At 40.2% G+C, this 25,957-nt stretch overlaps 2 protein-coding genes across 4 annotated transcripts; both read right to left on the reverse strand.

The window, feature by feature from the left end:
* Window positions 1-6: 6 nt before the first annotated feature.
* LOC140539023 (phosphatidylinositol-binding clathrin assembly protein) lies at window positions 7-16,643 on the reverse strand. 3 transcript variants are annotated; one of them, XM_072661615.1, is made up of 19 exons: window positions 15,669-16,643; window positions 12,592-12,734; window positions 12,335-12,410; window positions 12,135-12,237; window positions 11,893-11,986; window positions 9,267-9,378; window positions 8,992-9,098; window positions 7,845-7,886; window positions 5,493-5,578; window positions 4,182-4,236; window positions 3,846-3,988; window positions 3,417-3,514; window positions 2,970-3,086; window positions 2,859-2,889; window positions 2,361-2,493; window positions 2,121-2,144; window positions 1,895-1,951; window positions 937-1,053; window positions 7-687 (listed from the first exon to the last, which is right to left on the reverse strand). In XM_072661615.1, the coding sequence occupies exons 1-19, from the start codon at window positions 15,796-15,798 to the stop codon at window positions 673-675; spliced, it is 1,683 nt and encodes a 560-aa protein (XP_072517716.1). In that variant the 5' UTR covers window positions 15,799-16,643; the 3' UTR covers window positions 7-672. The 3 variants fall into 3 exon arrangements, with proteins under 3 accessions (XP_072517716.1, XP_072517718.1, XP_072517717.1); XM_072661617.1 differs by lacking the exon at window positions 7,845-7,886; XM_072661616.1 differs by lacking the exon at window positions 2,121-2,144.
* Window positions 16,644-16,777: 134 nt separating this feature from the next.
* On the reverse strand, window positions 16,778-23,971 carry rab38c (RAB38c, member of RAS oncogene family). Its single transcript, XM_072661712.1, has 3 exons — window positions 23,425-23,971; window positions 22,568-22,848; window positions 16,778-18,011 (listed from the first exon to the last, which is right to left on the reverse strand). The coding sequence occupies exons 1-3, from the start codon at window positions 23,615-23,617 to the stop codon at window positions 17,844-17,846; spliced, it is 642 nt and encodes a 213-aa protein (XP_072517813.1). The 5' UTR covers window positions 23,618-23,971; the 3' UTR covers window positions 16,778-17,843.
* Between the last annotated feature and the right edge of the window lie 1,986 nt (window positions 23,972-25,957).

The following is a 25,957-nucleotide window of genomic DNA, read 5'->3' on the forward strand; positions in this document are numbered from 1 at the left end:
ACACACTGCTGTATTTGTTTTTAATTCATACAGCCATACCTTTACCATACCTGAATGAAACATTACAAGTTACTGTATGCAGAAACTGCTTGAACTTGTAAGGTGAAGTCCAAAATGTTTGGGGACAAGACAGATGTACAAAAAAGTGACCTGTACACATTTCTCCAAGACTCAAGAATTCGGGAGGCCAGCAACTGTGGCATGATCAACATTGACAGTGGTTGGTTCAAAACACTATTCAGGCAATGTGCATACAAAACCGTGGCTTGGTTTAGACATTATAAACATTGATTCAAGTGCTCACGATTACAACAATCACTTTTCCAAACGGGGGGCAAAGGGGCAGGGGACTTGACATCATGACATTGTTTCATTCCACCGCAATTCACTATACACTGTCATTCCGTTTGCATCAGCCAGTGACATCATCCAAAAGGGCCATCTAGAAACACTAGATTTGACACTTAAAAATTAAAGAGAACATGTAAAATGACAGGACTATGTTATGTCGGTCGGGCAGGGTATGCTACAAACACACAGCTTAGTGGGGAAAATGGCACACGGACATATCAGTCTCTGAACCATTTCTCATGTCTGCTTTGTCATATTTGGTTTTGGATTGGTTGATGTTTTTCCTCTGGCGCTTCTGACGGTCCAACGTTTTCCTCAGCGCTACATGAAGTGCATCTGGAAGCGAAGAAAAAACTCATGGGACATTATGTAGAGTACATACCACACTCCTAACTACATTTCCCCATAGTTCTAATCTAATCTAAAGTTAGCACACTGAAAACGAATTTGCACTGAACTTATATTGTCGTACAAAAACCTTTCTTCAAAATGGCATCTTCACAGGGAAAGGAAGAGGAAATTCGATACATCATGCTTTCAGTGTACTGTGAGAAGTCACTTTCTTCAAACATGTGAGTGCAGTACCTGAGTTCCAGGAACAGGAGTGAAAGGGTTGGTGGTGCGAAGCACAGGCTGGTTATACATCACAGGCTGGGGTGCCATCAAGGGGACTGAACCCATCTGGCCCATGGGAGGAGGAATCTAGGAGAAATGAGAACAGGCACTGTAACACTGTGGAAATTAAAATCTACATTTAAACACTGAAAACTGCAATGAGCAATAAAAGCAATTGAAGATGTGCTAAGGGTTCAAGCTAAAACCTGTCAAAAAGTCTTAAGTTCTATTAGCCATATGTACTAACATGCCAAAACAGCGACCCACAGCTCTGTGGTACTTGTAGGCACAGGATCTCGACAGGGTCCCATAAATGCTGGACAAATCCCATCCTAGACCAAATGCTGGGAAACTGGGGCACTATGGAACAGTGCATTATCCTGCTGGAACTTCCCATCATTAAGACAGGATAAAAATGAAGATCTTGAAGGACTGCAAATGGTCATCAACCAGTAAAACGTGAGTAACTATGAGGTACTATGACTCCTTGGACCACACCACTTGTTGCCAGTCCTTATGGGTCAAGTTAGAAATCTCACAAGCCCAGGTGAACGCTGTGTCTGGTGTTGTCGTGTTAACAGAGGCACTCTGGCAGAAGCTAAAGAACGCTGCACATCTCACAACTTAAACGTTCCCTGAAGTAACGCCATTTATAACTTTTCGCTAACTTTTTTTAATTTACATAGTTCTCTCACGCGACTTTTGGCATGTTGGTGTATGTCAGGAGATCCAAACTGACTAGTTGACTGTTATTTAATTGCTGAAATATACTGAAAAAAGAGCTTATTCTACCTTTTCTGCTAAGTTTCAAGTTTTTTTCTTTTTTATATCTAGCAGTATTCAGGCACAAGGCAATTAAAAGTGCTTTACAAATGGACAGAAATATATTTAAAACTGAGAACTACTATCTGTTCATAAAAAATCCTACCATCCCATATACAGGCACTTGGGGGGTTGTCATTGGAAATGCTACCGGAGCTGGTGCCTGAAAGGTAAAAAGAGAGAGATTTTGTATTATAAATATTATTTTTATACATCAGTGCAACATTGCTGACAAATTACTAAAAATTATTCTTAGAACCATTACATAAATGAAGACATTGCAACAAAGTACATCACAAAATGGTTACAAAAAAATCACTGAGGGGCCTTACATAGCCAGTATAAATCATTCCATTCTGCAGCAAACAGAAAAAAAGGAAAGGAAGAAGAAGAGGGTTAGCGAGCATTGTGCAGTTTCTATTCACACTTACTAACATTCAGATTATAAGACTTTTCTTTCACCTTTGCAGTTGTGATAATATGCAGACCCCAGGCACAAAAAACATCTAAACGTAAATGTACTAAAAAAAGAGGGCAAGACATGTTTCACTTAAAGGAGCAAATATTTTTACCATTTGTGGCATGGGAATGGGAGCAGGAGCCAGGTGTGTGTGCCCCCATGGTGCAGTGCCACTCATGGCTTTAGACTGCCAGTGAGAACCTCCTGTGGTTTTCTTTTCCAGGTGAGTCCACTGCATCTCTGGCCTAATGAAAAGGAAGCATGGAAGAACTTCACACACCAAAACCATGAATAGTGTTCAGTTAGTCTCTCCATATTTATGCCCTGAGGCCTGTGGCCTTAATCTAAACATTATATTGTGTGATAGTAAATAATTATTTAAGCATTTATGTATGCAGTGCATTTTTGGTTTAATATTTAACTTTATACAAATTTAGTTTAGTACATGTTTATAACATCCAATTCTTTCCTGGTCTATTCACACAGAGTAGCTTTAACCTCCATTGTTCCTTACATTGATTAATGGTTTACTAGAATTGCTACAAATTGTGTTTTTGTGTTGCAGCAACGAAATACTGCATATTGTACTAAAAATAGAAAAAAAACTCACTTTTTGGCCGGAGGTCCTCCAAAGTGCAAATCTGTGGGAAACAAAGTAAAAAGTGAAACTATGTACAATATGAAACTGAATAGTTAAGTGCGATGTGAATAAAAGACCTACTGCCCACAAGGTTGGCCAAGGAGGAGTCCAGGTCGTTAGTCAGTAACTTTCCTCCATTGTGGAGTTGTGTGCCTTGACCATGGACATGTGAAGAGAGAGTGGGCTTCAGCAGTGGCCCTGCAAGACAATCAACCTACAATAGGAGAAAACAGAATAAATAAGATAAAAGGCAAAGGGAGACGGAGAGTGAGATTAGGTACTAATTCCTTTTCTCACTTTCTCAAAGATATTATCTCTATATACTCTTATAGGACTCATTTGTGTACTTTTGACTCACCCAGAGAAAGTCCAGTCAAAGAAGGCAAGTTGCACAAAAACAGAAATGCATGACAAAGGTATCACTTACATATACAAGAACACATTCATGGTATTTTATTTTTCATAGTAAAAATGAATATTCGATGCAGCAGAAGCCTCTGTGCTCATTAATCTGGTCTTAGATCTTACCTCCCCAGCCATTATTATTGGCAGGCAGGGTGGTGTTCTGAACAGGGGTGTTGAGGTTGTGTTGAAGGTCAAAATGATCACTGGTGAAATTGTGCACACTGTAGGAGACAAAGGATGAAAAAAAATCATGTTTTATTTTATGAATTCTCTCTCTCTCTCAACTAGAACACTTTCCCAACTAACAGTTATACATATACATACATACACCATATTGTGTTTTAAGCCTTTTCTTTTGTATTTAAGATGTAATTTGTAATCTGTATTTAAGTTTGTATTTAAGATGTAATTTTATTAACTTCACTATTTCTTTGAGTGTTATGTATAAGTGTTTCAGCTTTGCGCCAACATTTAGCTGATATTCACTAAAATATATTCACTATAAATATAAGTATCAGTTGTTATTAGTTGCTTCAGAGGCATTAACTGTACCCGTTTGTGATGGGTAGATCTGGTGGAGTGGAGAGGAGCTCAGTTGCACCGCTGCTGGTGCAGGTACTGTTGGCACTTCCCACAGACTGCCCGCTGGGAGACACTGTTGGGGTCTGCATGCCAATATCTTTGAGCTGTACTCCCTGGATATATAAAATAAATAAATAAATAAATAACAAAACAATATATATATATATATAATTCTTACTAAATTTGTCATGTTGAAATGATCAATTATTAACTCCAATTATATTACCTTCTCATTTAAAGGAAGTAATCAAGGAGATTAGACACAAGAGAAGCTAGACACAGAGACAAAAGTATGAGTTTCTGCACCTTTGTAGGCTGTAATCTGTCACCCTCTGCCTCCTGAGCCTGCTGTTTCTCATCCCTGCAGATGGAAAAGATAAAAAACAATAAGAGTGTCTGGAAGCAAAGATGCAGATGCTAATCTAAACAACTGGGGACAAGTCAAACTTTCAGATTTAGATCCACTCCATAAGCACCTGCAACTACAGATGATTTGTAATAGCATGAGATAAGTTCTATTTATACACATGGGTGACTGAATTACTGTGTATAATGATGGTAAATGATACAATGAGAAGCTGCATCAGTAAGAATGTGTCTTATCTGTAAAGAGTGTTTCCTGTCACGCCTGGGGGAACGACTGATTAGTCAAATTTTACAGAATGCATAATGAAGATTCATGTCACTCTGGCATAATGAGGTTTCTCTCGATACTGATTCTAATACAGAGTATTGACTTAATACCAGTGCTACTTCTTATTGTTCAAAAAACATATCTCTCTCTGAGTGGAACTGCATGAGATCATTTCTCTGTGTGTAGAGTCTGTAACTACGTCACTTACAAAACAGGAGAATAATTCATACACAATAAGAAATGCATGAGGTGTACAACAAAGTATGTTATGTGGATCAGTTACTTCTGGCTGATGCCAACTCCTTTTAATAAGATCAAAATTGGTCCCAATACTAATCCAGTATTGTATCTGCACAGCCAAAACTACAGAGAAATCACACTTATATGAAAGTAAGAGTACATTTATGATCATTTTAGGTCAATAAGTGGAAGTATGTCTGCACGAATATACTTGACATTTAAACATATTAAAGTATCTAAAAAAATTACAAATCCTTTAAAACACAAAATAAACCCTCAAAGGCTGAATTAATCAAATATGATACATGATCTTTTGACTTGCCTGTTGAACTATTGAAAAGAATGGCAAAAAACTTGCGTTTAGGGTCCCCTTACTGGACTATGAGTGAAGTACAAGCATGCATTTATCACACCATTACAACATGACATTTTACTACATTCATGCAATTTAATGTATGATTTGAATAAGAATTGTTCTATGTGTTTGAAAATGAGTGTTTAATGCACTAAAATAACTATAAAAAAGTCAATAAAATGTGTGATTTTTATTTATTATTTATGTGCCATACAAGGTTATGTATAGTAAAAAAGTACAATTACTCAAGTATTTTCCACTTTGTGTGTCTGTGCACCACTATCAGTGACAAGGTGCCATCCTACAGGGACTCAATTAAGCAATTGTTTTGTAGGGGCTTATATAAGCAGCCGTCTGTACGATGAGGACAGCTACAGTGTAAATGTACCTGTTGACAGAGGAGAGCTCTTTGATTTTCTTGCCCTCCAGAGAGGCCAGGTGTTGCTCAAGAGCTTGTAAGAGACTGCTTGGGGCCTGATGGTGATGTAGTTTGAGGACAAAAGAGAGATTTTAGGCACACCAGGATATCTGTGGACACAGAGTACAATACAAAAGCAAACACACACACACACACACTTGTTCATTCACACAAGTGTACACACACCTACTATTACACTTGACAGGATACACATAACATAATGTGTGCAGAGGCACACCAAGAAAGACTCTTACTCGCTCTTACTTTACCTCATCCACACACTTTCACACACACAGACATAACATATACAGAATCACAAAAGGAAGGTCTGCATTACTGACAGAGCCTAATAGTGTTCATGAGCCTCTGAAATCAAAGGGAGACAAAGCAAAAAAGGTTTCAGGTAGGAGACGCTTACACATGCAAAAATGTGTTATTTCCCATGCAAGCTTTCTGACACTTCATACGGGGCTTTGTGAAGCAAACTGAGGTCGAGGACCTCTCGAAGGGAGGGTTGAGGCTATGAGATACGAGTACTAGACTGACCTACAAGAGGAACCTTTTCTGACCATGCAGAGGATTTCATAATGCACAGATAAAAGAAGCCACAGCAGAAACCTGTTAACCTTTGGATTCCACCTGGATTTCAATTTTTCAGACTGCGGCACTGCAGCAAATGAAATAAGGCAGTCTATGTTTTGTGTGCTATGTCTTTTGGAATTGTTCGGTAAACATTCGTCTTTCAATCTCTTTAAGGAAGCACATTTTAAAAAACAAAATCATTTGGAAGCCAAAGGAGGTTATCTTGGGAAAGGCAAATGCTGGATGAGAACATGACTTAAGCATTTAACCCAACTGCTTTTTACACAACCAATCAGCTGAGAAGATGCATTCGCTCTTCAAGGAGGTGGTTTCTGTTCTTACACAACATTTGCCTTTCGACCACTAGATGTGTCCACTTTGCATGCCAATCTGAGGAAGGCTATCCATGAATAACAAAAGAACAGATTTCTCAGACATGTAGCTCTACAAAAGAGACAATTCAAGGAGAAGCTCACTGAGAAATCTGAAACATATGCGACAAAACAACAGATTGTTCAAAGAAGAGAGTAAAACAAAGAAAGAGCGAGAAGTTAAGGAAAGGGTAACGTAGCTGTAGGAGTGTACAAAAGGCCATGATGTTATCTGTCTCAAAAACGCAAAACATTCATTTAACCAGAGAAAATTGTCAGCACGGAGGATTGCTTAACAAAGCTGCTCATTTTTGGGAAGCTGCAGCTTCGTACTATTGATGAGGATCCATTTCTGATAAAGATATTACACAGGCCTTCTGAATACTGCTTCAGCGTAAGTAAACAAGGCACTCCTTCCATTTAAAAATGTTTTTTTTGACATGGTTAGGTACCACTGTGTAGTATGCCAGCCCAACACCTTTAGGAGTCCCTGTCTGATGTAAATGAAAATGTCAAAAATGCCAAATGGTGGCAAACTGAAGGGGGAGATGTATTGCCCAGCACCCCTCTGGCAGTCGGCGTGGAGCACAAGTGAAAGCAAGGTCCAGCATAAGTTGGAGGCCTAGCCTATATTTGGCATGGCTGCTGACTATAAAACTTCAGATGGTGCCAGGCAGAGTCTTGTCCCCTGCTCCAGTTTTAAGGCATTCTTTCGTTTGTGCACATTCACTGCTCTTCCTGTGGCTAGTCAAGCACAACACCCGACCAGTGCTAGAGATATATAGCAATGGTGAGCGCCTACAACTTAACAGGTTTCTTCGTTGGGTGAGTGCCATACCCACAACGTGACACTAGTCACAAGAAGGATGGTAAAGTCCAGCACGGTCAGCACAAACACCATTGAGCTATATATCAGTCAGCATTGGAATCAGAAGCGATCGGATTTCTCATGGGTGTACCAGTAAGAAATGGTAGCTTGAAGAGCAAGCACTAAATCTTGATGAGACAGTACCGCAAACCTCAAATAGCCTTAAGTGGCTTTCATTCCTAATAGAACACACTGAGCTAACACACATGGTAATATTCAAGGCATAAGCTTTAAATGAGAGCTTCTCTGAGGTCCAAATAGAGCAGCTTTAGTACCCATTTACCTCGGATGAAAACAGAAAATGCAAAACAGCACATCAGATTCCCAGGGAGAGCGCGGGTATGGAGTAAGTTTCTGGAGGCCCCTATCCTAAAAGTCTGACAGATGAGGGGTAAATCATAGAGGAATGGGGGCTGGGGATGGACGTCTATGGGGTGAGGTGGTGATGAGAGTTTAGGGTGAAGTCACATGGGAGAAATTGAGATGAAATGTGCCACTAACCTGTGAGAGATCTGGGATGTCAACCTGATCAATTCCAACTTGCTGTGACACAAAAAAGGAAAGGAGGGAGGAGAACGAAAAAACAAAATGTGAAACCAAAAAGGTAAAAAAAAAAAACGTAAAAACAGAACAGAGGTATGTGGAGGAAGGAGAAAGAAGAATAAAGAAAAAAGAGCCATTACTCCATGCAGTGTGTGTGTGTGCATGTGAGCGTTAAAGAAAAGATGGACAACGGGATGTACATAGAGACAGACATCGAGGTTGTGGACGCTGGTTTCATGGATGATAAAACACTGAAATGTCACTTTAGGTCATGTGAACGGAGATGGAATATTCGTATGACTAGGTGAGAAACATCCAAAAGAAACACACAACTAATGTTGACTTTGAAAAAAGGACAAGAAAAAATGGCATACACACATTGTTATACAAATAAAGAAATGCGCTCTTAAAGTCAACTTTAGTCTGTTTTTGGATAGCACTGCACCCTATTCCTGAAGAGACAAATTACTCAGCCCAAAAAAAAGAACAAAAGGAAAAGAAAAGAAAATCTAGAAATCAAGAAGGATGTGCTTAGCATTTTTCCAAAATATACCTCCATACACAGCAAAACAATATGCTATATAAAGAAAAAGAAAAGGCTAAACTCCAGCCAACAAAATGTGGCACAGTTGTCAAAAAAGTGATTTTCTTTTTTCTGCACAATCTCTCATTGTCTGACTGTGCTGAAAGTGTCAAGGAGTGACTCACTACTAGTGCATCTACAGTATGTCCTTGCATCTTGCATCTTTTAGATAGAGTCCTTGTGGTCGTACCACCAAACCAATATCCTGCCAGCATTGACAACTGTGCCCCGCATTTGGACTGCAAAACGTAAAAGTCAATGTTTGCACATTTACATCAAAAGACTCAAACAGTTGATTTTCATCTGAATAAGTAAGCATTGTTCTTATTGTTGCTGAGAGGGACAGATAGATTGAGAGACATCTTGCTAACGCATGCAGTGCAGGCACCAGATCAGGCAGCATGAGGGGGGACCTTTGATAAAAAAATTGAACCGAAAGGCAAGAGGGGCAGTCATCAAAAAAGAGCCTGCATGGAGGAGCCCAACCAACCCATGCACTGCGGGAATACAGAAACATTTTACCTCAGCCACTTTGAGAAACTCTGACAGCTTGGTCATCCTGGTAAGAAACCTCTTGTATATTTCCAGGGCCTCTTTACACTGGTGCTTCTTCATATCAAAATATTTCTCTTTGAATTGAAAAGAGGGTTTGTTACAACAGCTGCTCATTGATTATTTTACACAACGTTCCCATAAGACCATAGCAACCGAATTCCAAAATGGGACTGTAACTTATAATGTAATTTAATGTAAATATTTAATTATATAGTTATATTAATGACAATGTACAGTATTACCTAGAAGGTTAATGACACCCTCATTGTAAGCAGCAAAGATGCGGATAGAGTCCTTGAAGAGCAGCATGAAGGCACCATTGATCACGCCATTGGTCAGTTCATTAGAGCTGGCCTACAGGAAAATTCACACATACATATAATTACACTTCGAAAGTGGATCTTGTAGGATTCTCAGGTTCTCAGACAGTTCTTTGCAGATCTCTGCATATTCACGGCAATCATTATCAGGGATGCTGCACATCATAATCATATTAAATGCTTTTAGGGATAGCTAATAAGTATTAGACCAATATCAGCAGAACATGTTGGATTGAATATCAAAGGTAAAACGGGACTCAAATCCAATTCTGTTACAAATTAAGCTTAATACAGCACACACATCTACTATGTCATGTTGTTAGCTGTTTATGTTCTCCAGTGGGGTTGTAAAGCGCTTCTGCTTAGAGCAGGTTTAGCAAGATAGACCAGTTTTAGATGCTCATTTTGACGACTTTTAGAGCATTGGTATTGGAAAAGCGATATTTTTTCATTTCAAAATGCCTTTTAAGCAGAGAATGAGAAATAGTATAATTTTCAATGCATAACAAACACAAACTAAAATGTCAAACACTGGCCTAACTTGAAATATGGATATACGCTCTGCGATATGTACATGACATATGCAATAGTCTTTAGTTATGTATTTGCTTTTGTTTTCACCCTTTTCCCTCTACTACATTTATCAGTGGTCAGTAAATTCGAGGATGACACTTGGTCTTCAGACACATCTTAGAACTGAATTCCTCCAATAGCAAAAAAAGAAAAGAACAATAAACAGTATTTGGCATTTTAGGACATAAGACTTTTCTTCCTTTTTTCTTTTTTCCCTTAGGTCCACTTAGGAAATTTGTGTGGGTACCAAGAAACTGGTGTTACTAATGTATACATGACAAGAATGAAACAGGCTGTTTTTATTACTGTGCTTTTAAGACTGAAATATGAAAATAGTCTCTGTTCTGACTCATTTTCCTGTGTTGTGGCTTGTTCAAAAGGCAGTCCAGGCTAACTTCTAAACTGTTATAGGCAGATGTATATGAAAAGCAATGTTTGTTTTTATTACAAAATATATATATATATATATATATATATATATATATATATATTATTTTCTATATATGGACTCTATAGACTGAGCGACTCATGACGCTTTGAAATGTTACACTTTTTACATACTACATCAAATTATGGAGCATTTTTGCGTTAATATAACAGCTTAAAAATCATTGTAATGCTGCACTGAAAATAGTGTCACTATGGTTACTACTGTGGGCTCGGCAAGCTGTGTAACTTCGGAGACGCGCAGGATAACAGTCAGGAAAACGTGGCATATCTGTGAAAAATCCTGTAATATTACTGTACCACGTCAGTCCACATGCTTATTTTACTTTCAATGACAATTTTGTTTCTATTAGTTTGTTTTTTAGTGGCGGCTCAACATGCGAATTACACTTTCCGACTGCAAGGGGAGCCTAGAGATAAGAATTACCATTTTTTTTCATAGTGTTGCTTTAAATGAAGCTCATGAAAAAGCCACAGGTATTAAGAGCCAGTGTAATTTATACAATTTATCTTTCATTACTGTCATACTATGCACACCTTGCAAGTGAGGGTTCCAAGGAAATTAGGTGATGCAAGGCGCAGGCTTTTGCCATATTTTTGTGAGAATTAAGTAATTGCTGTAAGAACCCAACTGAACTACACTACAATTTCAGCTGCTAATTTAGCAATTCCACCAGCAGGTGCAAACAAACTGTGCTGTTTATGGAATAATGTCTTTAACAATCATAGTTATAAACACTGCATGGCACCTAGACATGGTTATGACAGCTGTTTTGGATTTGCTATCTTTTATGAGCTCAAAAACCTATTTGGCTATAGGCTACATGCAGAGAGACATAACTAGCTCCACCCTCATTCCATGCACGAACAGTGTGGGTATAGATGGAATTAACCTCATAATACTTAAAACCCACGCTCTACTGCATTTTTACTCACAGATGTGCTTGTTCTATTGTCTTTCGCTGCACTGCACATATTAGCGTTTATCTAGTACTAATTCCTGTCTCCACTTAATTTGCTGTGTTTTAACAGTAAATCACGCTAAATAAATACATCAATGTTTTATTATTTCTTTACTTCATCAAATTGAGGAGGCTTTTTGGCAGGTTTAAATATTTGCTCACATCTAGTATGCACCTTGCACACAAGCACCTCAGTCTCCTCTGCTGTAAAGCTGTCTTTGCTCTGCCTCTCTAAGTGAATCTTTCATTGCTCTTAAAACACTGGTTTTAAAAGTAAGAGACAAGCAGCATGATTAGCTAAGAGGATACTAATTAATCACAACACTCCTATTTCTACTTCTTGTGCACATAGTACACTTTACTTGGATTATATGCATAAATATTGTTTTTTACACACCCTCATTTCCTTCTAAAACGTAGCTGCGATTGAGCAGGTCAGAGAAGACAGAACCTCAGGTGTTAAGCTAAGATTAAAATTGACAAAAAGACTAAAATGACTTGGCTTTCTCTCTCGGTCATTAATTCACTACCACACTTCTCTATCTATTCTGATTCATGATATTTACCTCAAAGTCCAGGAGGGCGTCCAGCTGGTTCTGAATGATTGGGAGAGTTTTCATCAGCTTCTCTGTGCTCATGGTGCGCATCACCCCATCAATCCTAAGGAGAAGTGAGAGCTTACAGGAGGTTGCACAAAGGTGAAAATGAAAGACAGGTTTGTATTTTTCCATGCTCGTGTCCATGGGGGCTTTCTCATTATATGCATAACCTTCATCTCTGGAACTCCCGTCAAAATCAACCAACTCACCCTCTCTTCATCTTGGTGAAGTCGACCGCTACCAGCCTGTAGGACATTGCCCGTTCGTTAAGGTATCTGCTATACCGTCTGATGTAGGTGGACATATCATAACCTAGCAGAGAGCACAGATTTTAAGGTAACTGCACTGTCTACTAACAATTTTTAGAGATATCTCTGCAGTGTGGATTTCTTGATTAAGTCTCGCTCACCTTGTAATGCACCTTTATCTATGAAATTATTCAAGTTAAAGAGTGTGCTTCTGGATGCAAGGTACTGGATGAACCTCTGTTTGAAAGGACACAATTAAACATTGGACAAAGCCATCATCATTTAAACCGAGGAGGAATGCAGCACTTCTGAAACTTCTGAAATGTTTAAATACAACGACCTTGAAATAATTACAGTACAATGCTTAACATACAGAAAAGAAAAGGTACAAATGCATTGCAGTTCGTTGACAGCTTACCTCATTGCCGTACATCATGAGATGGTGAGTGGTGATAAGGGTCTTGAACACCACAACCCAGCTTTGATTGGCCGTCCTCTCAATCAGCGTGTCAGCCAAATGAGGTATACTCACACTCAGCTCATTGGTGCAGTGCATCAGATCTGGGCATTTTATACAGAAACAGGAATACATAAAATATCTTACACCCTTAGCAACAGTACAGGCATACATGTGGGGGCATATATCCCACTGCATTTTCCTACTTTTAATGGAAAGGCACTTAAGACCTTTTCTTAATTCCCTCAGGCTTGCCTCTGCTCTGAACTTGTTAACAGACAGCTTAATTGATTACCTGGTCCCTTAATCAACTATGCACAGCCGTTATTTGTCAACTGAAGAAAAACTCATTTCGACTTGTGAAGCCTGGTGCCTGGTCACTTTCTCAGCTGGCCCTTTTAGGCATGCAATCAGCAAACAGTGGAAACACATTCCTGTTTGGGATTCAATTTACACTGGAAGTCCACACTCTTGAAATATATTACAATCCTTCACAGTGTTGGAGAATGATAACGTTCAAATAGACCTAGGATTATTTATTCATGATACAGCCAGGTGAGGACTTTGTTAATGGCATAGCAATTGCAGAGGGGGAAGAGGGGCACAGTGTTCCAGTATCCTGGAGCAAGTTGAAGTTAAATGCCCTTACTTCAAGGGCATAATGTAATTTCCCCAGCGTGAGGGGAGGGACTTCAGAACCTGCAGACATACCACCCAAGTATACAGTATTACAGGAATTCCACCCAGTTTTCAATTTCTACGCTATTCCATCAGGATTTGATGTGAAGTGGAAAAAAAACGACTGTGAAGAAACGATTTACAGTAAGAAAAAAACAATTTACTTTAAGGACTACTTTACATGTACGTTTCTACCATTTATTTATTTTTTACCATATATTTATTTAAAATTTCCTTCCCAACCCACTCAGCACTCTCCATATCACATGTATTGCTTCTGACACTGGGAGGGGGAGGACTGACACATGCCTCCTCCGACACATGCGCAGCCACTGCATCTTTTCAAACTGCCGCCGTGCAACCAACGGGTACTCAGATTTGGTGCATCGGCTAGCAGACGCCTGTGCTGGTCAGCATCACACTAAAGTGACGTGGAGAGAGATAGGGAGCATCTACCCACCTGGAGAGAGCAAGTCCAATTGTGATCTCTAAAGCTCTGGCTGCTGAAAGCAGGCAGCATGACCCAGGCTACCCAGGCTGACTTCTCTACCATTAATATATTTTAAAAGCCTCATGTCTCAGGCTAATATTTGGTCATACAATTATTGTGAACAATGTCTCAGGCATCAGACAACATATTGCTGAACCATATTGTGTAAGCAGTACTATTAGGCAGTAGTACAAAAGACTATGGACTTCTTGTTCATATTAAAGTATGAATTTGTACACATTTTAGGGTTGTATTTGCAAAATTTTTGAAAACTCTTCCTGTTAATTGGAATTCCACAGATAAAAAAAACAGTTTATTAAACCATTAACATGTAAACAAGGTTTCTAGAGAAAGTTACCAGGTCAGAACTCTTCACATTGGAGGTGACAATAACCAGACATCTGAAGAATGCTATACAAAAAGGTTGAACATACACTGCCTGCTGTCTGAGACTGCTGCCAGTTTTACAGTGAGTTTGAGATCAAATTGTGGCCTAACCATGGTAGAGAGGTACATACAGAGAATTTTAAGGCAAAACATTTTTACTTTCACTACTATTTTACTATTTTCATTGCAGGTAAAATTTGAGTGGATTCATTGGTCATTGTGGATAATAAATAAAAAGGTTATACCTCTGCTGTAGCCATCACGACCCCTGGCTTCTATCACCACTGCTAAAAAGAAGTCTAAGTGGCTCAATTTCTTTAGAATGAACCATTTCACATTTAGCCTCTCTGAAAGGCAGCATTTATATCATAACATACAGAGATGTTGACATTTTGAAAGATCAGTGGAATTCCCCTTTTATATGAACTTGATGGAGACTGAACTGGGATTAGCCACTGGATTACAGTGGTGGCAGGGTGGTGAACAGCCAGCATGCAGTATGGAGAAGCTGTTCTGGTCAATTCAGCATCAAACTGTAATTAAGCACACAATGAAGCATGCAGTATATATCCTCTACCAACCCAAGCACCTCTGCACTGACAGTCCTCTGCTATTAATGACTCAGAGGGCAGTGAAAGGCAATAGTCGATTTGAACGGCATCAATGAGGCAATGTTAAACAACCATTTAATCACTGCTTTTGTGCATGTGCCTCAACCTGAGCGTTTACACAGCAAACCTCACATCAGCACACAGTGCAGCACGGCCATACACAGAGATCAATATCCTTTTATATATTGATATGTAAGACAACAAAGGAATAGCGAGATGTCAGTGAGAGGTGTGTGTATGTATGTGTATTCATCAGGCTGCTTTGTAATAGTGCAATGCTTTACCATTACCCCCTTGCCCTTGATGCTGCATGTCATTTGCTATTGATCAGGCAGCTTTGAGGTGATCAACTCCTGCGTAGGCTGCTCACTACCTGAGACACCTGGATATGTGTCTTAAAATTAGACACACTGAATCGAGCCTATATGCATTGAAAGCGTGAAAATTGAACACAATGTGTGTCAGGACATTGCTTATGCCAACAGCTCTGCCCATTACGTTACAGTGAGGCCCCATATTCAGCTGGGGCTGCATATCGGCGGCCAGTGAGGCATTAAGACGCTCTAATTATGCTTGAAAATTAATGCAAAGAGCTGTTAAGACTGTACGGGCTGCAAACTGGGCTACTACTCTGACCTTCAATATAATGAATGATAACCGGTGATAGTCTATCTGAGACGTGGATGGGATTTAAGCACATAGACATAGCTAGAGCATAGAAAAAAAAAAACACACACACACACACACACACACACAGAAACACACACACGAATCGGAGTGGAATCGAGGGCCAAAACCCTTGAGCCTCTGTAACAAAGCGCTAACGCTCCACCATCGGCTTGCCAATTCAGAGGGCCGTCTACTTAACCTACAGTCGAGGTGCTTCTTCTTGGGGGCGCTGACTTCGTGCGTCGTGGCCTTGCACACGGCTTTGCTGATGGCCGATCCGGTCATGCTGTGCTGAGCCGCGGCGATCCGGTCTGTGATGGACTGTCCCGACATAGCTAATAATGATTCACGATAGAAAAAATCGTCTCTGAGCAAAAGAGAAAAAGGAGCACTCGGTGCAGGGGTGGAGGGAGGGGGGGGGGGAAGCCCGCTCACGTCGCTTTTCTGTGTGCGGAGAACAGCAGCCTATCCTGACAGAAACCCGAGCGGAGAAGAGGCACTGACATTCAGATACAACCGGGCTACCGGCGAACAGACCGTCAAGGGCGAATGACTGGCGCGGATGCGGCTAACGTTAAAAGCCCGATGTCATGGATACGGCGATGTTCAAAGCGCGTTAACGTTAGCCTACTGAAGCGGACCTGCCCTCAGTGCGAGCTATAGCACATCACTACTGCTGCTGCTGCTGCTGCTGCTACCCTCCCGTGTCGCCGGTTAACCATGTAACTGCTGCTCGAATACGGCTAGCCGGATGATTTCGACCTTTCGAAAACCGACTAATCTAAACGGAACGGGCCGAAAGCAGGTCCAAAATGAACGTGCTGGGTCGCTAGTGTCAAGCCCGAAAAGCAGCAGCAGCACAAAAAAACAGTAACGGCAGAATTCACATCCCCACTAGTACAACCCAGTCAGTCTGATTAGGCTAGCAGCTACAGCTCAGCATCGTTTTCACATTCCTTCGGCTCTCCCTCACGGAGCGTATTCGTAAGATGCTTAAAGCGCGGGAAAAAAAAACACATAAAAGGGTTATGTGATTATCCGAATGGCGGCTGCACAGTGACACTGGTCCTAACCGTGCCAGTTCAACATCTCGTCGCTGACATTTTTTTTCTCTCGTCCACAGAGGAATTTCTCCCAGTTTCTGCCTCACAGTTAAGGAGCCGGACGCTGCGCGCAAAATGGCAGTTATGGAAATCAGGTGACTCGGGGAGGCTGCTGATTGGCCTGTGTCCGAGTAAAGGGGGCGGTGCCTTACCGCGGCATCAAATGGTCCAGATTTCATAAGCACCGTATAAGAAACTGAAGATGGCCGTTTCAAAATGCTTTATTGATACATCATCTCTCAAACAACACTGACAACACCTCAGCCTGCACTTGATGGAGACTTGAGACAAACTATGAGGGAGATTAGTCATTGACAGAGGTATGGCGGTGTAGTCCTCCTCATGTTGATTAATGTGGTCCAGTGAACAGACCAAGAGTAAATAAATACTGTCTCACAGGTGAAGAAAGAGGGCTAACACCTAAATCAACAGGCTGTTTTACATTCACACAGTTGGTCCTATTTTTAATAATCATGACAATAAAAACATTGGAATGTTTGTCTCTCAAAAGCTGTTGTGTATTTCCATAACCTGTCAGAAATGGTACTTGTTCCCTAGGATGAAAACCATGCACATCTACCCTTTAAAGGTACGAAATGTCCTTATGCTGTCCAATTATGTACACGGAATAGTTTCAAATAAACACCTGCAGTTAATATAGGACTTTAAAATGTTAAAATAACTGAGAATAACAGAATATGATACAAGTAAAAGTATCTGTACCCAGAAAAGTAGAATGTAGTACCTTTCGAGGATCATACATTCTACTGTTCAGATGTTCTCCACCATCTGCTCTACCGACCCAGTTTACTCAAGCAACCCATCTGCCACATAACAGCACACTGTAATTTGAATTGATTGCTAGACCAAATAACCTTGTGTCCTGTTTTTGCATTTCTCAAGATGTTATTGGTCCAACAACCTGCTCAGTGCTGTGCTGCTTACTGAATATCTAACATAACATAACTATGAACAGATACTTTTCTATATTTTTCTCCACACTGTTTTTCTTCCGGGCTGGAAAAAGTACTGGTGTGCAGCACGCTCCACAAGTTATTGGGGTCACACCACATCCACTCCAAGACACTAACACAGATGAAGAGCTCTATGTATGCCAACAATAAATGCTTTTCTATATTGTAATTCTTTTCCTTTGTCTTATTTTCATAGATTTCCTATGGAGGAAGGCAGCATGTGTCTTGTTCTTCCTCCCTCTCTATCTCTCTCTCTCTATCTCTCTCTCTTTCTGACTTCTGTTCCTCCTCAGCACAGGTTTCAGAACTTGGAGCATGCTGAGCAACTGGCTCGGCCCTGATCTTTGGTGTTGTTGTTGTAGCCAGGAAGGGTCACTGTGTCTGGATCGGAGTCGCTGACAGTGTTCTCCTCATGGGCCAGTATGTGTTGCACCAGGCATCTGGCTGCTGTTTCAATATTTGTGTTCTCCTGCGACAGAAGTGAAGAGCAGACAAGAAAGTGTCTAAAATCAAGTACTTTCATACCACAGTGCAGTCAACAAGTATTCCCTCTTTTTCAATGTTTGTCACTCTAAATGGTTCCAGATTCTCACAGGAAAACAAGATAAAATAGCATATAAAACAAGAACACATAAATACATGATTACAGTTTTTAAATGACCTATTTATTTACTGAAGGACACAAGCTTTACAACTGCTGTTTTACCCATGTGAAAAATACCCCCGATGTGTCATAACTAATTGTGCCACATCTCATCTTTCTCTCACATCACTGTAGATGAAATGTGGCTCACTGTCCTGTAAAGAACTGCTTTAGTACAATCACACTGGAGGCCGTCCAAGCAAAAAATAAATAAATAAATAAATCGTAACCTTTGAATGGTGATGTATTTATATGCATAGTCATCAACTAAAAATGTGGGGGCAAAGGAAAGTAAAGGGCAATGATACCTCAGACTAAATAAGGGAAGGGGGGGGGGTGGCATGTCATAAATATATGAGATGAGTGCACATGAAGGCCACCATAAACTTTATGTTGAGTGGGAAATTCAGATTTTTCGATGAGCCCTGACTTTTGGAGTTTGGGGTGTGTCATTAAAAATGCGGATAACTGTAGAAATTGGTTGTGTGTTAATTTAGAAGCAACACTTAAACACTGCAGTCTATTTTTTATGGTTTACTCTCAAGCACACATGGATGAGTACATGCTACTTGTGCATTTTTACAGTAATTGTAAATATATTTGCTCTAAAAAGCATTTTCCCCAGGGTGTTTGTGTTGTTTTCAACCAAAACCACTTGAACAGAAATCATGCCGTTCTTACGAGCTCCAAAGTACGTTAGTAAATGCCTCTAAGGGGCACTTAAAGGCAGCATAAAAGTGTTAGGACACTCTGAAAACAATCATAATAATGAAACTGTACTACGGAGTTGGAAAACAGGACGAATTGTAAGTTTGAGAGTCGCTACTTCAACCAGAACCCTGCACTATTTTTTTATCATGCTTGGGTTGCAGTGGCAGAAAATTTTATACTTTGATGAAAACAAATGTTCCTGTGAGCGAATATTGATTTTGTTGCTTGAGGTCTTTAAATGGTCTTAAAATATATATTATTTACATTTTAAACATGGCATGTTTTAATTGAAGACTGGTTTATTACCTAGGGAGATTATTAGAGTTAAAAAGCTTTAGTGGGTTTTAAATCCTGGACAATTTTTGGACATTCATTTTGAGTTACTTTCTGCTCCTGCTGGGCAGGTTTTAAGGAAGATTTAGGATCTCAATAATGTCTTTTCAGCCATAGTATCATTCAACATGATTCAGTCATGCTGGTCTTCTAAGGCAGGCAAAAACACCAGCACAACATGAGGTATAGCTGAATTTAGTGTTTTTTATTGTTCTTTAAATATCATTTTGATCTAATGTTATTATTGGTGTGTTAATTATTGTTGGTGTGGTGCAACAGTAACACCACTACCTGCCAGTCAGGTAATACACCATGTGGGAGACCGGGGTTCAATTCCCAGTCTATGGATGACTATGCTACACTACACCAATAAGAGTCCTTGGGCAAGATTTCTAACACTGCATTGGCCCACCTCTGTAATAAGAGTAACCTTGTAAGTCACTCTGGAGAAGGGCATCAGCTAAATGACGTAAATGTAATTATTATTACTTTTTAGCGCTATTGTTTTTTTTAGACACTCGCTTTTTTTATTTATTTTTTTATTTATAATCCCTATTTTCCCCTTTTTATGATCTGCTCATAATATAACAAGAGATGACAGCAGTGCAGACTGTCTACACTGAAACTGAGCTAACTTACACATTTTCTATGATGTTAGGTCAGGGGATCACAAGACCCATTTCAAAATCTTGTAGAAGACTGTTTTCATCTTCAGCCTTTTAGTGATTTTTTTTGTTTAATGCTATTGTATAAGGCTTGCTAGATCCATCCTCATCCTTCACATTTGGTAAGGTGTCCTTTTCGTGAAATGCGGGTCCTTTTTTTCTCCAAATGTAGCGAGCTTTAAACATTTAGAGTTCTTTGAATCGGTTGACAGTTCCAAATTACAACTGCTGACATGCCTCATGATGTTGTTGATCAAGGTCTGAGATCTTGAACAGTGAGTTTGTAGGGTGTTCATACTTTGGTACAAGCCACACTAATTATTTAGTTTGTATTGAAAGGCAGCGTAACTGTGCATTAGAATTTTCTTAAAATACTGGCCTTTATATTTGTTAGCTACAGAGGCTGTTTACTACTTTTGCAACAAAATGTGTGCATATGTCTACATGTCTACATAAGTATGAGATAAATACAGTTGTGTAGTTAAAATGCTGCTCTATGATGGTAACATACTTTATACTCAAGCCCTTGATGATCACATGAAATATGAATCACAATTCCAACACTGCATGCATACCAATGTCCTTCAGCCATGCACTATGATCCCTTTGTTATAACGTGACATGCTTGTGTAATGACCTATTTTGAATTCTGTATGTTTATATCTATATATTCATGTTTTTTCAAGCATTGCAATATCTTCAGCCTGTGCTAAAATGACTGCCCTGATACAGTATATGAAAATCATGTGACTACAGTGACTGCCTACAGAAAATGGATTCTGCAGTAAAAACCCTTTGGCTGAAGGCTTTAACAGAATAACACTTGTTCTCAGGGTCTGGCCATCGTTGCAATAGAAGCAATGGGTTAGATCACATTTTTCAACTCGTTCTATTCCTCAAACAAATTCAAGCAACCTTTACTGAATATGAAGGGCCAGTTTAAAGGTTCTTTACACTCACATTTCAACAATTCTTTATGTAGGTTGGTGTGGCGCAACAGATAACACCACTACCCACCACTGAGCTACCACACCATGTGGGAGACTGGGGTTCGATTCCCAGTCTGGGTGACTTTGCTGCGCTACACCAATAAGAGTCTTTGGGTAAGACTCCTAACGCTACACTGACCCACCTCTGTAATATGAGTTACCTTGTAAGTCGCTCTGGATAAGAGCGTCTGCTAAATGCCATAAATGTAAATGTAAATGTAAACAAAAGAGGTTCTTCTATGGCTTTTATTTTTTTATTTCTTTTTAAAAGTGTACTTCATTTATACAGGAATAAAATAGATTACATCAATGCAGTTTTGTCTACTTCTGCAGTTTAGTTCACTTCTTTTCTGAAATAGTTGTCCTGATGTAATACATTTTCTTTATGTGAAAATGATTTACACATTAGTTTTGCATGTAAAATTGCAGTTGTAGTAGATAAAAGGGAAGCATATTTAAAATTTCCTTCCAGCTTTGTGTTTGTTATAATTAAAACATGGTTCACAAGTCACTGTCAAATCTTAACTCTGTTTTAAGAGCAGTCGCCTCCAGACCCCACACAGGTGTTAATATTTATCTCAGTTGCTGCTTTATGGCCTTTTCGTGTCACATTCTTACTGCTCCTGTCTCACACACTGCTGTGTGTTTCATTAGAGAGGTGCTGTGAGTTGAAATGTGTGCCCCTCTAAGCTGTCATATGGAGTCACACTGGGTTCATGTGTTTGTGGAGGCTAATTCTCTCTCTCTCTCTCTCTCTCTTTCTCTCATACACACACACAAACATTAAACACTGACCTGTAAATCATCCCTACCACTGTGTCAATAGACAGAAAACACCAAACAGTCATTTAGACAATTCCTTTGGGTGGAATTGTTGATCCAATTATTAAACATTTTACAAGACGATGCCACTCCTTCAGCCAGTTCAACACACATCCATGCAAAGTGAAAAATCACTGTGTAGTACAAGTTCTACTACAGTTCTATCATACAAGTTCTTCCATAGTGGACAGTACAACTGTTTTACCTCTGTTTAACTGTAACTGTTTTTTAATCTGACTCTCAAACCTCTAAAACTGCAGGCAAACAATTTCATAACTAATTTCTATAGAACCTCATGATTTATATATCATTTAGAAACTACTATGAATTATTCAGTAACTACTATGAATCATTCAGTAATTACTATAAATCCTTCACTAACTACTATACATCCTACACTAACTACTATGAATCTTTCAGTAACTACTATGAATCATTCAGTAAGTACTATGAATCATTCACTAACTATATAAATGATTCACTAACTGCTATTAAAAAATTCAATAAGTACTATGAATCATTCAGTAACTAAAAGGCATTATTTAGTAACCACAATGAAACTGATATCTACACTGTAAACCTTTCTTGCAGTTTTTTAGTAAATAATTATTTACAGCATATGTTATGTGGGCATGACCATGTGGCACTAAGATGCAGGCTTACAGTTAACAATGTAGGAAAAAAGTGCATGGTAAATTAAAGCGTGGCGACACCTATGACCAAGTATGGTTTTCTGCACTGGTCTGACCACCAGCATTATCAGACATCAAAACCTTAACATAAAATAATATTAAGATCCGGTATCTGATGGCTACGGAAAGGCAATTTGGCTCTCTGACACACCGTGATACTGCTTACTAACCTTGGCCGACGTTTCAAACCAGCCCACAAATCCGTTTTCTTTGCAGAAAGTGTCAAGTTTGGGAATCTGTGAACACACACCCTCACGCAGCTGATCAGATTTATTGGCCAGCAGAACTGCTGGCACGGGCTTGCCGTTGCTGAGCGTAACCTTTGAGTCCAAGTCATCCTTCCACTTCAGAACTGCATCAAATGTGGAAGCTCTGGTCACATCGAACACTATCAGTGCTCCCACAGCCTCTCGGTAGTACACCCGTGTCATATTCCCATAACGTTCCTGCCCTGGAAGACATGAGAAAATAGGATCACAACTCCCATCAAGTTTAGAGCATTTATTGGTATTGTTTATGATTAGGAAATGTCATCTATTCATAGTACAGTGGAAAAGTGAGGGGGAGGAGGAGAGAGAGAGAAGGGGGAGATGGTGGAAGAAAGAAATTGGGGGAGGTGGAGGGAGAGAGAGAGAGAGAGACAGAGGGAGAGAGAGAGAGAGACATTGGCACTAACCTAACTCTCATGTGACTCTAACACGAGAATGAGAGCAGCAGCAGAGATTGTACCAGTAGAGACATGCATTCCTCAACACTCCCCAGAAATAAACACCACACACACGAGCTAGCTAATGAATGAGTCAGGCAATAAGATAGAGCTTGTAGGAAAGCTTATTTGCCAACAGCTTATTTGATTAAAAGCTATTTACTAATTTTTCCCAACCCACTCCCTCTTACAGATTACACAGATGCATAAAATAAAGCCTGTCCAATTCCCTAAAGCAAATTTAACAAACTTACTAGACCCATAAGTAAAGCATCAGCTATATGCACAACTCAATAAGAAGGTGGAAAGGGATTAACATACCAGCAATGTCCCATAACTGCAGGCGGATGACTGTTTGGCTGTCCCAGTTCAAGACTTTGAGAGCAAAATCCACCCCAATGGTTGCGCGGTAGTGCTGGGAGAAGATCTGATGAACATAGCGCTTGATAATGGACGTTTTCCCAACTCCGAGGTCTCCAATCACGAGCACTTTGAACAAATGCTCTTGCTGCATGACTAAGATGATCTACAGGCTACAGGAGAACACTAACCTGCAGTCTATCCGTTCAGCGAGCGGTTCACTGTTTAGATCCCACCGGCCGTACAGTCTGCACGAGGATGTTTCTCGTGAGCTCAGTCATTCTGACAAAAAAGTCATCATTTGCAGAAGATTCAAGTAGTTCACGAAGAAATCACGATTCACTTATTAGGAGTGTGAGGTAACTTAACAAAAGAGCAAAAAACAACCAAACTTTAAAACCGTCGTTCTACGGAAGGAAAACGAGTGTTTTGCTAGTTTACTAGGAAGCACAATTTCCAAAAACACCCAAATACTTACTGCAGTAAAACCGCACGCACAAATTACTGTGGCGTTATTTCTTCCCACCCGTATTCACGCAATCCCTGCCCCTCCTGCGTCGTAATTGGCTGATTCCAGGCCATGTTCTGTGCTGGGATTGGATAGTCATTTGTACTGACAAAGCTTTCCATCTATCAGCCGTCAGTCTAAGTGAGGGGGCGGGGCGTTAAAGAACAAAATAACGCCTCACTGTGAGCCGCGAAGGGAGGAGCTCCCGCTGCCCCGTGCTAGCACTGCTAACATTGCTACGGCCCGTGTGAAAGTGCATTTTCAGAGTGAAAACCTTTGGTCATGTGCAGATACAGCACTTCTGCAGTTCTTATGATCCATACAGCTGCCCAATCACTTTAAACAATGTGTTAATGCAGTATGTAAATCAAGACCATTAGTTTACTATATGATCCCACACAAGTTAAATCAATTATTATGGGACAACATGAATAATATTATACAAACGTAAACCTAATTTAAAGGCATCGTAATATTTGGGACATAGGTCTTCACCGGTGTTTATTTCTCAGGTTTTTCGAACCTGTTTCCTTAAGGCAGGGATAAGAGAGCCTTCAGCTTCCAGTCTTCAGTCTAGACATTTTGCACATTGACATCTTTGGAGCTTGCTTTTGCAGTTCCACAACGTCCGGACCAGAACTGGGCCAACGCAAGTCAACGCAAGAAAACCAAAGGCTGAATACAGTATTACATATGGCCAAGCAATGTGCCAGTTAGGCTTGGATCCCTGCGTGCCAGGTGCCATGCGTCACTTCAACCCGGAACCAGCCGGCATATCATACGGCTGCTGGGTGTTGGTTGGCATCTTACAGCAGCAGGCACACCAACCGGCACATTCTAAGGCACCCTGTATACTACCTGGCACATGTTAAAGCAGCCGGCACACGAACCGGCACATCTTAAAGCAAGGGGCATGCCATCCAGCAAATCTTAAAGCAGCTGTCACACCAACCGGCACATTCTAAAGCAGCCGGCACGTCGACTGGCACATCTGGCTGCTGCCAGTCCACCGTTTTCATCTCACGAAATGCGTGAAAGCGCACCAGCTGCGTAAAAACGCACAAAACCGCGTAAAAACGCACCAGACGCAAATTAATGTGCGTTTGGTAATCATGCGTAAACGCTATGGAGAGCGCTCAGACCAAAACCAGAACCACTACATGGAAAAGCGAACAGGGTAACGTGGGACCTTTTTGGCACACATGAGAACAGTCCACTAACACTGCAGTTTTATTGAAACGGATCTTACACGCAACTCAGCTCCGTGCGTAAATTCCTAGTCTCCAGCCATATATGTTAATATTTTGCTGTTTTCACATTTTATGATCTATGTACAATCTATGTAAACTGACTGTAATTAGCAGCGGGAGATAGCTGGACTGGGGTAACATTTACTGCTCATTGTGGGTTTTATGACCATAAAAAATAGACTCGTCGCGTTTAGAAAATACACTGAAATTGTTCCTTTATTTATCTGTTAATAAATAGTCTGAGACATTTTCGTTGTGCAGTGAGTGCAGATTCGATTGAAATGTTAATTATTGACATTTCGCCACCGTTAAACTGATGCACCCATGCGTTTTAGCGGCGCTAAGGACTTTCCACATTAGTAGCGCTTCCGGTTAGACATTACAAACAGTGGCTCTTCTGTGGTATCCCCAAAGAACCATGTGAAGCAAGTGTAGCATATTTAAAATGTACATCTTTTTTCATTGCAGTCTTTTTATCAACCCTTATCAACAACACAAAGAAACGACGAGTGCACCATGCGTAAAAAGGCACCATGCGTAAAGACGCACAGAGCGTAAAAGCGCCCTACACACGGGAAAATGCGCGCCCTGCGTCAACGCCCTGGAGAACGCTCAGACAAAAAACTTCAACATAACAGCTGAATTACACACTCCTTCAGATCACACAATGTTCTCCGACTTACTGATTCACCCTCTTTACTATTTACAGTCAGTGCCATCAGCGCACGGTGGAGAA

Source organism: Salminus brasiliensis, chromosome 18 (assembly GCF_030463535.1).
Source record: "Salminus brasiliensis chromosome 18, fSalBra1.hap2, whole genome shotgun sequence".
Lineage (NCBI taxonomy): Eukaryota > Metazoa > Chordata > Actinopteri > Characiformes > Bryconidae > Salminus > Salminus brasiliensis.

Excerpts from the sequence above, each read along its gene's own strand:
- LOC140539023 (XM_072661615.1), bottom strand. The coding sequence starts at position 15,798 with ATGTCGGGACAGTCCATCACAGACCGGATCGCCGCGGCTCAGCACAGC. Across the intron at positions 12,411-12,591 it reads TCATGATGTACGGCAATGAG|AGGTTCATCCAGTACCTTGC; the intron begins GTAAGCTGTCAA and ends CCTTTCAAACAG. Across the intron at positions 2,145-2,360 it reads CCATTCCCATGCCACAAATG|AATGGAATGATTTATACTGG; the intron begins GTAAAAATATTT and ends TGTTTGCTGCAG.
- rab38c (XM_072661712.1), bottom strand. The coding sequence starts at position 23,617 with ATGCAGCAAGAGCATTTGTTCAAAGTGCTCGTGATTGGAGACCTCGGA. Across the intron at positions 22,849-23,424 it reads GCAGTTATGGGACATTGCTG|GGCAGGAACGTTATGGGAAT; the intron begins GTATGTTAATCC and ends CATGTCTTCCAG. Across the intron at positions 18,012-22,567 it reads GGTTTGAAACGTCGGCCAAG|GAGAACACAAATATTGAAAC; the intron begins GTTAGTAAGCAG and ends CTTCTGTCGCAG.